Source organism: Manis pentadactyla, chromosome 4 (genome assembly GCF_030020395.1).
Source record: "Manis pentadactyla isolate mManPen7 chromosome 4, mManPen7.hap1, whole genome shotgun sequence".
NCBI lineage: Eukaryota > Metazoa > Chordata > Mammalia > Pholidota > Manidae > Manis > Manis pentadactyla.
Window position 1 is genome coordinate 110,634,643 of NC_080022.1, and position 16,514 is coordinate 110,651,156.

Here is a 16,514-nt window from a genome sequence, read left to right on the forward strand (position 1 = left end):
GGAGGTAAAACGTTGGGCTGTCAGCAGATAAGGCCAAAGGCCAGGCGTCAGGTCTAGGCCCCCACCCCCTCACCCCCCCGTCTTGCTCAGCCGCTGTGGGGTCTGCTCTGACCTTTGCGCAGAGGTTCGGTCAGCCGCTCGCGTAAACTGGACTGCCGGGGCCGCCGCGCCGCCGCTCTTCCTGGGCACCTGGATTCGCCGCCTTTCGAGGCGGCTGTGATCCGGCCCTCCCGCCGCAGCGGGCTCGCGCGCTTCCGTGGTCGGGCGCTTTTTTGCACTGGACGGTGACCCCAAATTGCAAACTCACGGCAGGGCCGGCAGGAGCCTCGGTGTCGACGGTGTGCTGAGACCCGGAGGAGTCACTAGGGGACGCTCGGCCTGGCCTCAGCGACGCAGAGCTGCGCGCCCGCGACCTCCAGCCCCATCCCGAGCGGCTCCCCTGCTGGGAAGGGGAGATCGCCGCCTTCCTGTCGCCGGGTTTCGGCCGGTTCAAGTTCGGGATTTCTGCGCTCGGGTGTCGGTGATTACCCCGCTTCTCTGGCCGTTTAGGATATCACTGCCTACTCGGCTCCTAGGCAAAACCCGGCGGGGAGGGCGTGTGGGTTAAAATTGTATTTCCAGAGTATCTCGCCTGGCTTTAGTACACCTGCACATCAGTAGGTGTTCAAAGGTGGAAAGAAGTACGGCTTTACAGCGTTTGCATCATTCCTTAGGGGTGGAGAGAAGTTCTCCATTTCGCTGTACGCGAAAGGGGAGGGGAGGGCCGGTTTTGCTTCTGCTGGAGCAGGAAAGCGTGAAGGGCCCCCGGACTGCGCTTTGTAAGCAAGAAACGGATTTTTTAACTTTATTTCTCCCTTTGACTGACTTCGGTTTTTAGAGCTATTTTGCCCCGGGGTTTCCTTTCCCCGGACTTACAGGGCGGCACAGTAGGGTGTGTGGACAGACCTTAAGTGACTGGGTCTTGATTGGACCGTTCCTTGCGGTTGTCCACAGGAGACTCACAGGAGTACTCTGTCCAGGCGTTGGCAAATAAATACCTTTGACCTGTGTCTGGATTTCCTCACCAGACTTGGTATTTCTCTACGTGTTTTTTTTTTTTTTTCTTTTCTTTTTCCTTTCAGTCGTGGGAACTCTGTTTTCAGGTATTTGAGGGATTATGTAGAGAAAGGATAGATGGACGGCTCTGAATTCAAGTTCTCGGGAAGAGACATCAAACAGGCAGAACATGGTCTTCCTTTGGGGAGATGAATTTCCCCACTATTGGGAAATAGTGAGGGTGGAGGCCTTAGGAGTGATTCTTGTACCATTTGGGAGGTGGAAGGAAATAGTGAGGGTGGAGGCCTTAGGAGTGATTCTTGTACCATTTGGGAGGTGGAAGTGCAAGGCCTCTTAGTGGGTTTGGGGGAGTAGGGCAGGGTCTTGCAGAGCCCATCTCCACAGAGCTCATTTACAAAGGCTGTACATGACTTTAGAGAACACGTCTTCTCAACCTTCTTAGTCACTTATTCGGACCCAGAAGAGGCCAAGACATGTTTTCTGTTTTGTCTCGGCACATTGACAGGTTAAAAGCGTTCATTAGAGAGATCAGTGAGAATTCACAGAGGGCAAAAAGGAGAAAGGAAAGAAACTTTGGCTTTTAAAGCTCCCAGTACCTCTCCTGAGATGTGTCAGAAAAAGAGGAAAGCAGTGTAGGGACTGCGGCCCCCTATTAAAGGTTGCCACATTTTTCTGCCCCAGAGTCACAGCAATTTTCAGAGCATGCCTCTGGGTCTCTGTTCAGGCCCTCGTTCTCTGCTTGGGCCTCCAAATGCAGGATGGGTCTGTTAGGAAGGAAAGGACTCGGCTCGGTGTCACAGGGAAGTCAGATACAGTGAGACGAGAGACCAAAGTCAAGAAAGCAAAGTAAGTTTTAATACAGTCTGCATAGAGTAACAGAGCAGGCCTGCCTAAGGTGAGACAGGCAGGCGTGGATGCTCATTCTGAGGTTTCTTTTATGTGGTTTTTGGCAGGGCAGAGAGGTCCCCGATTGACAGCTGTCGGCTCTCTAGGCTTATTCTGATTGGCGAAATGGGGACAGGGGCTGTGCTGTGCCTGTGCCTCTGATGTTTCTTATATGGGGGGACCCTGGACATTTCCTGAGTCGCTCTTGGACCCTGTGGCTTCATCTGATTAACTCTCTGAGTCATTTCTGGCTCTCTGGTTCTATTTGATCAACTCCTTGAGCCATCTTTGGGGGGCCCTTTCTCCTTTCCATCTCGCTCATTTCTGTCTTTCTGCCTAACAGGTCCACGGGCCTGGGCCTGTACTCTCTGACTTGAGAAGTAGCAACTTTGCACCCATCAATCTCATCCAGCCTTGTGGCAAACCTTTCAGGAACATAGGAACATAGGGCTTTCTGAGGCTCTCAAGTGAGTGACTTGTCCAGCACCTTTGGCCCAAGAGCAGCTAAACCAGACCTTTTAGAACCTGCGATGTTAGTGTCGGGTGTCAGTCCTCTACATCCTCTTCCTGCCCTGCCCCCCAAATCACAGTACTTTAATTTACCAGTCTGAGCACCTCTGACATCCAGGAAGTCTCCCTGTCTGGATCCCAAAGGGAAGTTTAGTGGCATTGTTGATGTATTCTTGTCACTGTAAAGGCCTACCATCAGCAGTCTTTCAAATCCACTTGGGAGAACTGCATAAACTGAGTTCATCGATACAAGATAATGACTTAAAATGTAAGTTTTAGTATTTAATCATTTCTGTACTTAAATGATTCTTTACTCTCAGTTGAGAGTTAAAGGATAAAATTAACGACAAGGTAAATACATGCTCTTCCTCTAATAATTAGCTTCTGCATGGCTAGCGTGGCTGCAGGAAAAGTCCACCCTGAATCTTGGAATTTTCAGAAATGAAAGACAGTCTTTGTACAGATTTTAATTGTGTGTGTGTGTGTGTATGTGTGTGTGTGTGTGTGTGTGTGTGTGTGTAGAGGGAGACCAAGTGGTATTATGGCCCTTTGCTTCCTTGGAAGAGGACCCGCTCTTTGGGTTCACACCCTCTCCTGGTCATTCTTATCTTTAGCCAGGTCCCCATGTCAGCTTTCTCCTATTCTCCTCCACTTCTCTAGGCCTGTCAATATTTCTCGTTTCACCCACGCTGGCCTGACCTTGGCCGTTGCTTTTTTTTTTTTTCTCTCTGCAACTCAGGTGAGATCACAGATTCCTTGCTTTCCATATCTCTGTCTCTCTACTGAGAGCTCCCAAAATGTCTGTCTTCTGCTGAGACCCCTATCCTGAACTCTACACAAATATTTATAACTGCCCCATGGCCAAGTCCTTCTGGGTGGATAATAGGTGCTTCAAAATCAGTTTATTTCCAGAACTGCATCATTTTGCTCCCCAAGACCATTTCTCTCCCGTCCGTATTTCCCGTCTTACTGAAAGACACCCTTATCCCTCCATCTGTTCAGGTCAGAAGTTCCCTCCTCTTTTCCTTGGTCCAAATCTCATGAGTCACCAATTTTCAGGCCATGAAATCTACTTTCTGACTTTCAATTCTATCACCCTCTCCATCCATGGTCCCTGCCTTAACTGATGCCCTCACCAGCTCTGATCTAGAGGATTAAATATTCAAGTTAGATTCTCTGCTCTGCCACTAAGCTTCCACTCTGTGTGAGAGCTATCTTTTTAAAAACGTATCTCTTGCGCCTGTCACCCTCTTGCTTAAAATTTGTCCACTTTGTTCCCATTCCCTTCAGAATAAAGCCCACCTTCTTTTGCATGGCAGTTCTCAGCAGCAGAGGTACATAGCTAGTAGGGACTCGGAGTAAGACCTGAATGTGAATCCTGGCCTTGCCCGTATTAACATCACTTCAGCAAGTAAATCTCTGTAGGCCTCACTTTTCCCACTTGTAAAACGGAGACAATAGCATCTTGCTAATAGTGTTATTAGAAATATTAAAAGTGACAATTCCTATAAGGTAGTAAAAAATGTCTGGTCCAGAATAAGCGTTCAATTTATTTTAGCAACTCTATTAATAGTTATTAAATTAAAAAGACCCCAGTAAAAATTACTTCAATATACATCGAGTTCCTGGTGTATCTCAGAGCCGCCACAGGTTTCAGTTGCTCTACCAGCTGAACAAGTAGGTTCTAGACCCACAGAACATCTGCAGTCCCAGGTATACAGTGTCTTCACACATTCCGCCCTCCCCTTTTTGTAGCCCTGAGAAGCCCTGCTTCAAGACCCAGCCTTTGTAGCCCTTCCTTCCATTTCTCCTCTTTGGGCCCTCCTCGTTGCCTCTCCCGCTTTTATCCTATTCCCTGCCCCCAGCACTGGGCTGGCAGTATTCCAGGGAGGGAATCAGGGTGAAGATTTGTCCTTGGTCATCCCTGTGGCACTAGCGCCAACCCAAGCAGTGCCTGGCACCCCGTAGGTGGTCAGGAAATGCTTGGTGAGGGGCCAGATTCACCTGCCCTCTCACTCTTTGCCTTCCAGGAGGGAGTTGGGCACAACATACCCCCGGCTCATGGGGTCCTTGAAGTTACAGACCAAGAGCAGGCCTGGACCGGACCTCTGGGTAGAGCTTCCAAGTTCCATGGGGGTCCTGGAACAAAGGAGCAGGAAAACTGCCCATGGGCGGGGTGCCTGGAAAGGCCAGGCGTCCCTTGAATGGCCACAGTCCCAGACTTAGCCCGCTCCTGGTGATGGTAACTGAGAAAAGAGTTCACTGAGCTACATGCCCCCCACCAGTGCTCCAATCTGTTCCTGAATGCAGATGATCCGGGAGGCGTGTCTGTTTTACTATCCCCAAAGGCATCCAATTCAGCCCTGCTGACAGGATCTTTTGGGGATGTGGCAGGTGGTTGGGGTGCAATCAGGAGCAGAGAGTAGAGTATACATAAAGAGAGGTGGAAAGAGGAGGAAGGATGGCAGAGGAAAGAAAGGGGATGGGAACAGAAGTTTAGGGTCCTCGCTGCTACGAACCGGGGCTGAGGCCTGAGGCCCCTTGCAGTGGAGAGGGAAGGGCTAGCGCTCCTGACCCCTAACCAGGAAAAGGCTCCCAAGAAAAAAGCCTGGGATCTCCATTTCCTCGTGTGTAAGGCAGGGTCATAATTGCACCCACTTCAGGATTGCTATGAGGACGAAAAGAGATAATATCATCCACACAAAGTGCTCAGAACAGAGTCTTGCATGTGGTTGTAAGTCAATATCAACAGCATGGTTAACGCTGATGATGTAGATATTAATGACATTAATACAAATAGTTGCAAATCCCAATAACAGCCGTGTCATGGAGAAAAAAGAACGACACACACATACAAATTGGGTAATTTAGACTGGCTTTTAGACCATGTGGCTCAGACAGTAGGAAAAAGAAAGGTCGCTAGATACCTTAGGGTTCATCTTTTACTCACCACCTCTCATTCAGTTTCACCATAACCCTGGGAGGAAGGAGTTTTGTTTTATTTTAATTCCTGTTGAATAGTTGAAGAAACTAAACCTGGTGAGGGAGACACACCTGGGAAAGTGGGTCACCCAGCCCAGCCAAAAGATAACTGGGGGTGGAAATGGGTCCTTGTGCTTTGCTTTGCTTTTTTATTTTATTTTATTTTTCTTTTATTTTGTTATCATTAATCTACAATTACATGAAGAACATTATGTTTACTAGGCTCTCCCCTTCACCAAGTCCCCCCCACAAACCCCATTACAGTCACTGTCCATCAGCGTAGCAAGATGTTGTAGAATCACTACTTGTCTTCTCTGTGTTGCACAGCCCTCCCCTTTCCCCCACCCCCCACATTATACATGCTAATCATAATACCCCCTTTCTTCTTCCTACCCTCCCATTCTCCCCAGTCCCTTTCCCTTTGGTAACTGTTAGTCCATTCTGGGGTTCTGTGATTCTGCTGCTGTTTTGTTCCTTCAGTTTTTCTTTGTTCTTATACTCCACATATGAGTGAAATCATTTGGTATTTGTCTTTCTCCGCCTGGCTTATTTCACTGAGCATAATACCCTCTAGCTCCAGCCATGTTGTTGCAAATGGTAGGACTTGTTTTCTTCTTATGGCTGAATAATATTCCATTGTGTATATGTACCACATCTTCTTTATCCATTCGTCTACTGATGGACACTTAGGTTGCTTCCATTTCTTGGCTATTGTAAATAGTGCTGCGATAAACATAGGGGTGCATCTGTCTTTTTCAAACTGGGCTGCTGCATTCTTAGGGTAAATTCCTAGAAGTGGAATTCCTGGGTCAAATGGTATGTCTATTTTGAGCTTTTGGAGGAACCTCCATACTGCTTTCCACAATGGTTGAACTAATTTACATTCCCACCAGCAGTGTAGGAGGGTTCCCCCCTTTCTCCACAACCTCGCCAACATTTGTTGTTGTTTGTCTTTTGGATGGTAGCCATCCTTACTGGTGTGAGGTGATATATCTCATTGTGGTTTTAATTTGCATTTCTCTGATAACTAGCGATGTGGAGCATCTTTTCATGTGTCTGTTGGCCATCCGAATTTCTTCTTTGGAGAACTGTCTGTTCAGCTCCTCTGCCCATGTTTTAATTGGATTATTTGCTTTTTGTTTGTTGAGGTGCGTGAGCTCTTTATATATTTTGGATGTCAACCCTTTATCAGATCTGTCATTTACGAATATATTCTCCCATACTGTAGGGTACCTTTTTGTTCTATTGATGGTGTCCTTTGCTGTACAGAAGCTTTTCAACTTGAGGTAGCCCCACTTGTTCGTTTTTGCTTTTATTTTCCTTGCCCGGGGAGATATGTTCATGAAGAAGTTGCTCATGTTTATGTCCAAGAGATTTTTGCCTATATTTTTTTCTACGAGTTTTATGGTTTCATGACTTACATTCAGGTCTTTGATCCATTTTGAATTTACTTCTGTGTATGGGATTTCATTCTCTTACATGTAGCTGTCCAGTTTTGCCAGCACCATCTGTTGAAGAGACTGTCATTTCCCCAGTGTATGTCCATGGCTCCTTTATCGTATATTAATTGACCATATATGTTTGGGTTAATGTCTGTAGTCCCTAATCTGTTCCACTGGTCTGTGGCTCTGTTCTTGTGCCAGTACCAAATTGTCTTGATTACTATGGCTTTGTAGTAGAGCTTGACGATGGGGAGTGAGATTCCCCCCACTTTATTCTTCTTTCTCAGGATTACTTTGGCTATTCGGGGTCTTTTGCTTTGCTTTGTGTTTTGGATGCATGGTTTCAGAAGAAAATGTAATAGTTAAATACAGAGATATATATAGTATCCCTATACATGTACAATAACTCTCTGTCTGATCTCTACTGACTCCAGACTACAGTAAGATATAATCATACATTCAGAAAGATAATTTTTTCTCACTTGAGATGCATTTTTTCAATGCTATTCTGTTTCATTAAGAAAGATACTGTCTCCCATTTTCTAAATTGATGTTCCCACCTGCTAATGGATCACACAATCTGCAACTGAAAACCACTGCAATAGAGAATATTACAAAGTACAAAGTAACGTCACCACTCAAGTTAAAAATCGTTATTTTGTTCAACAGGAATCTGGACATCTATTCATACCTGGAAGCCTGTGTATGAGTTTGCAGAAGTGGGAACCAGGTCTTTAAGCTCTGTGAGGAGAAGACACGTACTACAATAGAAGTGCTGTAGTAGGTAGCAGAGAAAGGTGCAGATGAGTGATCTGGAAGTTCAGAGGGAAAGGGTCATTCTAAGTGAGAAAACCATGGCACTCTTCCTGTGGGAGAACTTGGGATAGGGCAGGGAGTCTAATCCAGGCAGAGGAGCCAGAAGAAAAAAAAACAACACACAGGGAGAATTGTGAGTGGCGGCTGCTCCACAGGGTGGGCCAAAGCCAGGAATGGGGAGTGACTTTTCAGTAGTGGGGACTTTGAGGCCAGCTTAATGGGGGTTTTGGATGCCAAACTGGGGAGGGAATAGATTTTACTCTACAAACAGTGCAGGGGGAACAATGATAAAAGTAGAGGCAAAAAAATTTAACATGTAGAGATGCTCAAATATAAGTAATCAGAGAAAGACAAATTACAGCAAAACTAAGATGCTGCTTTACACTGGGTCCTCAGGAAAGCATTAGAAAGCTGAAAAACGCCAAGGGTTGGTAGGAATGGAGGCTTAGGTGGTTGGTGCCCTGCTGATGGGGTGTGGAGAAAAGCAGCCATTCTGAAGGGCAGCCTGGCACTTGGGCCAATGAATGACACACATCGTAGGGACCAGCAATTCTGTTGCTGGATATTTATCCAAAAGAAATTCTCACACAGATCTATTTGGTAACATGACAAGGGTGATGGGACGTTAGAAACGATGTGGGCATTCATCGCTGTGAGGGTGTATAGAGAAAATGTGGTGGATTCACTCCGGGGAGGACTCCGCAGCAGTAAGAGACAGAGGATTAAACAGACACCTAACGAGGGCAGATCTTAAAAACATAGTTCTGAGGGAAATAAGGTAATACATGGAATGAGACTTAATACTATTCATGTAAATTAAAAATACATTAATATGTTTTGCAATCATGTATAGAAACAAAAAAATAGTTCTAACCACAGTAGACTTTTTCTGTGTGTGGGGTAAGGGAAAGGTCAGGAAATGAGGGGGGAGGACCAATCAGAGGTAGGGCCTTAAGCAGGTGGGTAGCAAATCAGAACCGTGTATATAAAGAAGGTGAAGGAGTCAGAGGCAAGCAGTCCCTGAGGCAGGAGGCCAAGCCACAAGGCCACAGAGACATGGCAGATGAGAGGTGCCGATGGTGAGAAGAACAAGGGAACCGGCCACAGCAGTGGACTGGAGGGAAAGCTTTGACGTTATTGCACATAGAAGGTTGCCCGGACCTGGATGGCGAAAGGGACAGAGCGAGGTTGCTGGGGCAAAAACTAATCAAAGGTGTCTCAAGACCTTCCCGCCCACCCAAGTGACCGGGAGGATGGTGCCACTGTCAGTGGATAGGCTGCCTGGGACAGGGAGCTGCTGAAGAGTTCTCTTCAGGCCACATGTCAGAGCTGTCAACAGGCACTGGCAAGTGGCCGTGTCCTTCAGGAAGCGGAGAGCATTGATCTGGAGGCAGAACTAGAGACCCCACTGAATTCTCTCATCTGCCCACTGGAGCCAGAGGAACCCCTGAGAGTCCCTGGGAAGAGCTTATAAAGAGGTGGCCCAAAGGACAAGCCTCTGAGCTTGTTTTGCTCAAGGCTCTTCTTTGCTTGGCTTGCTCAATTGCATAAATGTCTACACCACTTAGCGACCTGGTGGGGAAAGGAAGCTAGAGCAGAGTTTTGTCCTGAAACCAGAGGAAAAATATGATGAGGAAACTGGACTAGATGGTTTCTTGGGTCCTTTCCAGCACCGATATTGTATGGTTCTATTAAAAGAATATGGCATAGGTATTAAAGATCCCCAGATTATTTGTGATTTGCAAATTTTAGACAAATCTTTTAGTAAGATTCAGGAACATCATAGTGTATCAGAGAATGCCAAGTTGTTTAAATTGCATAAACATTAGTTTCTTGCTTTGTAAAACAGGCATAATATTTTCCACGTGGGGTTGTTCTGAAGATTTAAAATGCTGCATAGTAGGTATTAAATAGATGGGAACCATCACTCATTATTCTTTTATTTAAAAATTAATTGAAATTGAGGAGAGGTGTCCAAATTAAATCCTAACGACTACTTCAAGTTTAGGGGAACCAGGGATTTCTGTGCCTCCTCCCATCACCATCTATTTTCCCAATTGTCTTCAATCCTGCTGCCACCTGCTGCTCCCTATGGCTTCCAACAGCCTCCTAACTGGGTTCAGTTTCTCGTTCTCTGCCCCTGTTTACTCTAGCTTGCATACCTCAGCCAGACTAACCTTCCCAGAATATCGCTCTCAACTTGCTCAGAATCAATAAAGGTCTCCAAGTTTCGTTCTGTTGAGTCTAATCTCCTCTGCCTAGTTTCAAAGTGTCTTGCCAATGGGTTTCAGCCTCGGGCAAGCTCACCATGGATTCAGTAAGACAATGGAACGTTGCTGGGGTAAAAGGGCTTATTACCCGGCTTTGTTCTCCCTGCAATAGGTCGAGCACTAGAATTAATTAGGTCTGCACCCAGCAGTCTGCAGGTCTGTGGTCCTCCTTCATCTCTGCCTCTGCCCGGAGCACTGGGCAGAGCTCGCTATATAGTGACTCAATCAACCTACAGGTGTGGAAGCAGTGGCCTAGCAGTAGGCCAATTACATCATCAAGTAGTTTTAGGTTCAAGTGAGGATCCTGGCCAACTGAGCACTTCAGTTTTTCCCACACAAGGTTCTCCAAGATCCATCTCTTTAGGGTGTGGTTAGCTGTGATATTGTGCTATGTTAATAAGAAACATCTATCTAATCTTTGTCCCTGTTACACACACACACACACACACACACACACACACACACACACACACGTATCTTAAAACTCTTTCTATGTCAATCCTTACAAATATAAAAATTATTCTGTAACCATCAGCCTCAGTCTTTTTAAAGAATGTGCAGGTTTGCATTTAATGGATGTTTATTAAGTTATTTACTCAGACTCAATGGATATTTAGGTATTTTTCCAGATTTTTGTCACTAAAAACACTGCTGCTATTTATTATCCTTGTGCATATAACTTCTAGTACATTTTTCAGTATATCTGAAGGGTAACTTTGACAGTTACTGCTAAATCGGCTTCCAAAGTTTTGGTACAACTGACTCTGGACATTAGCCAACTTTTAAGTTTGGTCTGTTTGTTATTTGGTTCTGAATCTCATAATCCCTCTCAGACATCAGGATGAGTAAAAAGTTAGGTGTTTCCTGATCTCCTTGCAAACTTTCTCTCTTAAGCAGTGACCTTCACCTGCTCTTCAGAGTCCCTGCTCAGGGTTAAACTTTGAGCTCATGATTGGATTTTCCTCAGGCAGGTTTTGGCTTGGGGTCTGTTTCCTTGTTTGCTCTCCACCCCCACCCCCCTTTCTTTCACTGCTTGGGTTTTGCATTTGGTCATATTGTATGGTAAAGCAGTAGAAAAGGAGGCGAAGGGCTGGTGGCCCCTCAGGTCATCAGGATGAGCTCCTGGGCCCATGCGCACCTCATTCCAGCCTCTGGTCCTTGGCTCCGTAGACTCAGAAATTTCATTTTGTGGGTAGGCCGGGGTGGTGGGCTCTCTGGGACTAGATCCCACTGACCAGACAGACTCTCAAGGGACAGATGCAAAAACCCTAATAATAGCTTTTATCATTTATTTATTTATTGAGTGCCAGTCATAGTGCTGCTTCATTAATACTAATACATCATCCACATAACAGTATGATACAGTAGGTATTCTTTTCATCCTAATGCTACCGATAAAGAAAATGAGGCTCAAAGATTAAAGCATTTCCCCAAGGTTTCACTGTTAGTAAATGGTGAGGTTAAGATCCTAACCTGAATAGTCTGGTTCCAAAACTCATGCTCTTGATTTCCCATGAGAAGTGAAACTGATCAGCCCACTAACTCCCTATATGGTAAAACTATATGGGAAGCCAAACTACAATCAGGAAGTTGGTGAAGAGCATGGACACAGATGACCTCAGTGGCGGCCATTATTCAGCCAGGACAGTTTCACTCTAAAGGCGGCCTCATTGCAGAAACTGGGTATAGTTCACAAGAGAGTCCGGCTCCCATCTGCCGCGGAGAGCACCAGCATGCTCACAGTCCCATGGGCATTGTTGCTCTCCCTTATGTCCAGCCCTCTTCTGTACTGTCATCGTTGTGATATTTTTTCATAATCATGGCCTCCCACTCCACCACCAGCTAAGCAATCCCACTGAACAGAAAGGCTCATAGGCCCAAAGAAGATGTTCAAGTCTGGCAAATAATTGAATCCATTTAAAACATAAAACAAGGAGGAAAGGGAAAGAGATAAGAAAGGCTAACACACTTACAATAGGGTGCAATGATGGGGGAAGTACCCCACAGAATCAAGCCCTGGGTCACCCAGTGTTCTGTCCTGTTTCCAGGTGCTGCATCAGCCTTCCCCACTGGCGCTGCGGTCACGGGGTCTAGAGTGGGGAGTGGGCAGGGAGGCTCCGCAGATGCAGAGTGTCTGAAGCTAATTCATGCTTCCTTTATCAGTGAGATATAGGGGCAATTATACCTGGCCACAGTTGTTGGCCACCAATAACCTGCTGAATGGCTGTGGATCACTCTGTGCACACCATGCAGAGGACATACTGGGCCACAGCAGGCATCACAGAGGGATGGCTGATCTAAGGCGTGGGTACTGAGGACCTCGTCTACCTCCTGACGATGTGACATCACGCCTCTGCCTGGTCCTTCCACCCCTTCCTGGGTCTGCATTTACCACACATGCTCTACTTTTATGTCTGAAGTAGACAAGCTGTGCTTGCTTGTTAACTATGATTAGTTTCTTCTTTCCTCTTTATTTGTTCATTTCTCTTTCTATTGAAGCATTTAATATTCTTGAGTAATATATTTAAGCGCGTTGTAACAGTGGAGTCAGCTGGGGAATCTATTTGATTCTTTAAGATGACTTTACATCTTTCTGATATAATCCTGAAAAATCTGGCCCTGCCAACCTAATCAGACCTCATCTTTGCCTTCCTCTTAAAACTCTGGCTATGCTAACTCCCTCTCTTCCCTTCTCTTCCTCACTATAATCTATAGTGATTATAGAACATATGAGAATTAGGTTTCATGAAATAGGCAATAAATACATAAACTTTGGCTTCTATGTCACTTCATGACTTCAGTCTTTCAAATAGATTCTCTCCTTTGAGCCTTAAATCATTCCTCTGAGAAGGGATTTCTCAGTAACACCAAAGATGAGAAAACTGAACTTTGGCAAAGCTAGGATTTGCCATGGTTCATACAGCCTAGATTATCTATCTGTCTGCCTGTCTGTCTATCTGTCTACCATCTATCAACTTCTGATTGTTTGGAAGGAAATTATACATGCTTATTTTAAGAAATTCCAAGAATTCAGAAATGTTCGGTGAATATAACCAAAACCAACACTTATAAGTCTTTCATAAATTTTTATTATGAACATTCTTCCTGATAATTCTCTATACATCCATGCATATTTAAATATACTATTAACATTCCGCATAAATAGTTCAGTTCTTTTGGCTCAAGTAGAGAATAACACATGTTATTATCAATAGCTAGAATTATAAAGTACAGAGTGAAAGATTTCGAGGGAAGAAAATAAGAATGTAGTGAAAGATGGCTTAGGAACATCTAGCCTGGGTGATAGTGGGAGGATAATGCTGCTCTTCAGGGAAGTACGGAGCCTGGAAAGGGAAGGGAAGGCTTCAAACTGGTCCATTTTGAGGTTTGATTAGCCAGGGGGACACTTAGGTGCCTCTATGACCATAGTAGTGGAATTGGACCCACAGATTGGATTCTATAATCATTTACATGTATTCCAATGGAAGTCCTGAATTCCCCCAGGGAGGGGAGAGATGGCAGCCAGGGCTGGCTTACAGAGAGCACCTAACCCACTCAGGGTTGGAAGTGAGAAGGAAGTTATTTTGTTAGCAGATCAGAGATAAAATCGCATTATATTCATTACTGTTACAGAGGGTTAAGAATAATAACATCAAAAAAGTCATTTATTAATGCAAAAAGATGCATAAGGCATATTCCATAATCTGGCCATATTCAGAGGCTGGACACAACTAACATAGGATCCATTTACACAATACCATAATACTATTTAGTGGAGTAGACAAGATAGGACCGAGGATCAGTATTAAAATCACTGTAAAGAAGATGTATAATTGATGGGTAAAGGACAAGATCTTAGAGAAATTTAGGAAACACATCCATTGATCACGAAATTCTATACTATTAAAGATACAAACCCAGAATATTTAGCAAAACAAGTTGACTGCATTTTTCAGTCATAATACGTCTTTTATGTTTGCCCCAAACGCTTTGAGGAAGTAAGCTGTTTCATCCTTTTCCTTCTTGCAATATTTTTATCTTAGAGAAAATTTATTAGGGTGATTCATCTAACGTTTTTCTTTTCCATCAAAGAAAGCAAAATTTAACATTATGGTAAACAAATTAGGACAATATATATATTCAGCTTCTGAATAATTTTGTTTCATTTAAAGAAAAACTGTTACTTAGGCCAGTGGTCCTCAAACTTTAATATGGATCCGAATCACCTGGAGGTTATGTTAAACTACAAATTGCTAAGTCTCAGCCCCGAGAGTTTCTCATTCAAGAGGCCTGCGGTGGCCCAAGAGTTTGCATGTCTAACAAGTTCCCAGGTGATCTGATGCTTCTAGATTAGAGACCATACTTTGAGAACCACTAGTTTAGACACTGGACTGCACATGTTTCCCCAACCCCCTTCCTTTATTATTTGATTTCCCTTCCAACTTTTGTCATCTCCTTCTCCAGAGTTATCTCAGTAAGGAACAGATTATATTCAGTTGGCGTTGCCTTTAAAGTTAAAAAACAAAAAGCAGTGATTTTTGAAATAGAAATGCTGCCAGTTGCAGCTGAGGCTTTAATTTAAAGGGAAAATGAAACATCTGGAACGTTGAGTCCTCTTATTTATTTCTCACCTGGACGTCTTCACAAATGTTATTCTTGCAACTCCCTCCTTGGTCCTCCTGCCCTTCTCCCCTCTTCCTTTACTGTGTATCTCAGTAGGTGCCAGGCATTCTGCTCTTTCTTCAAAGCCTGACACAAGCCCACCTCCACAGCCAAGCTTTTCTGCTTCCCAGCAGCCAATGACTTCTGTAGACCTAGGACTCTATAATTATTGTCTGCATTTCTCTCATCATACTGAGTATGTGCTACCATGAGCTGTTCAGCCATTTATGTAAGTGTGCATGTATGTGTTATTTTTCTCCCCCATTCTGATAAGCTCTTAGGGGGCAAGTCTTGCATCCTTTGACCCTAACAGGAGAGTCACATACCTGAATTATGTTTCTTGAAGACTTGCTTTCACAACGTTAAGATTACAGTCTTTTTCAGCTTTTACAGAAGGATCATATTTGTCTTTGCATCTGTATCTTCACGATGTCATCACTGAAAGACAAGACCTTATCGGTCTTTGACTAAATTCTCCCTTGAATGTTACTCCAAAACCCCCCCACCCCCCCTCCCAAAAAAAGTTCTCAGCAAATAATTGAGGGGCCTTTCTATTGAACACCAAAAACACAGGAAACCAAAAATACCTTTCATACGGGCCAGTTAGTGTATAGTAAATTTATTTTGAACTGCACTAGGGAGCTCATCTCTGCTGTAACAACGTACTTCTTTTCCTTGATTTCTGAATACCTGATGGCCGAATTCGGCTTTGCAAGTGCTCCTGTACCTTTTCAAGTGAGCAGAGTACACTTGAAAGTAAGGGTTTCACAAAACACTACCTATCCAACGTGAGCAGGACCCTGAAGCTATCTGGCTGGCTCAGTCTCCCTCTTTGTACAGGTGGAAGTGAAGCCCCGCGGGTTAACTGAGGAGGCTCAAAACCACCAGGGGGGCAGAGCCGGCCTCGCTAGCTGTGAATCCTCCGGGGCTGCTGCCCAACTCTTCTGCCCAAGCAAACGCAGTGAGACTGCAGGGAGGAGACTGGGCCTCGCCTCACTTTCCCGGTTTCTGCTTTGTACAGCCCTAAGAAGCGCCGATTAAGATAGCACTCATAGGCAAACCAAAATACTGTTCGAATCTGAAGCACTGTGATAGGGTCCACAACGACAAACGAAAATGATGGCCGACGGCTTAGAAGCAGTCTTCGGCAAACTACCTGGGCTGTCAGGTCCTGGATACAAGCTCCCCTCAAGCTCCTGACCCGAGGGTGACCCAACTCCCACCAAACGCAAAGGTACCTTATTCTTCGCACAAGTGCCCAGCGCCTCTGAAGACTATATGGTTGGCCCTAAAAAGGGCCTTTGGGTTGTTACACGAGTAACTAGCAAGCGGCAGTTCAGCCTCCGAAGCCGTACAGGGTGCGTCCTTGTCGCTTGAGCGCGTACACCACGTCCATGGCAGTGACCGTCTTGCGCTTGGCGTGCTCGGTGTAGGTGACCGCGTCCCGGATGACGTTCTCCAGGAACACCTTCAGCACACCCCGGGTCTCCTCGTAAATTAGGCCGGAAATCCGCTTCACTCCTCCACGCCGGGCAAGGCGCCGAATCGCTGGCTTGGTGATCCCTTGGATATTGTCCCTCAAGACCTTGCGGTGGCGCTTAGCACCACCTTTACCTAAGCCCTTCCCACCCTTTCCCCGGCCAGACATGGTCACTGTGGCCTGAAAACACAAGCTCTAGCGGCGGGCAGGGCGCCTTCCCGTTGATATACAAGAGTATCGGACCAGATTGGAAACCGAAAGCGCGCGGGCGGGAAGCGCTCTAAATTGTCCCCGCCCGCTCGGGATTTCGTCATCTCTCGTCTGCTCTGTGCCTTATCCCTTCTCCGCCCTCCAAGGCGCCCTCCAACGGACTCTGCTGCCTTAGGCCCTGGGCAGATTCGGATCCAACCG

The 16,514-nt window shown here is 45.5% G+C and overlaps 1 protein-coding gene across 2 annotated transcripts; it reads right to left on the bottom strand.

Annotated features, from left to right (window-relative positions):
- Positions 1-13,033: 13,033 nt before the first annotated feature.
- Positions 13,034-16,305, bottom strand: LOC118907924 (histone H4). 2 transcript variants are annotated; one of them, XM_036876972.2, is made up of 2 exons: positions 15,862-16,305; positions 13,034-15,061 (listed from the first exon to the last, which is right to left on the bottom strand). In XM_036876972.2, exon 1 carries the CDS (start codon positions 16,269-16,271, stop codon positions 15,960-15,962), a length of 312 nt encoding a protein of 103 aa, XP_036732867.1. In that variant the 5' UTR covers positions 16,272-16,305; the 3' UTR covers positions 13,034-15,061; positions 15,862-15,959. The 2 variants fall into 2 exon arrangements, with proteins under 2 accessions (XP_036732867.1, XP_036732869.1); XM_036876974.2 differs by having other exon boundaries at positions 13,034-15,075.
- Between the last annotated feature and the right edge of the window lie 209 nt (positions 16,306-16,514).

Coding starts and splice junctions, on each gene's coding strand:
- LOC118907924 (XM_036876972.2), bottom strand. CDS start 16,271: ATGTCTGGCCGGGGAAAGGGTGGGAAGGGCTTAGGTAAAGGTGGTGCT.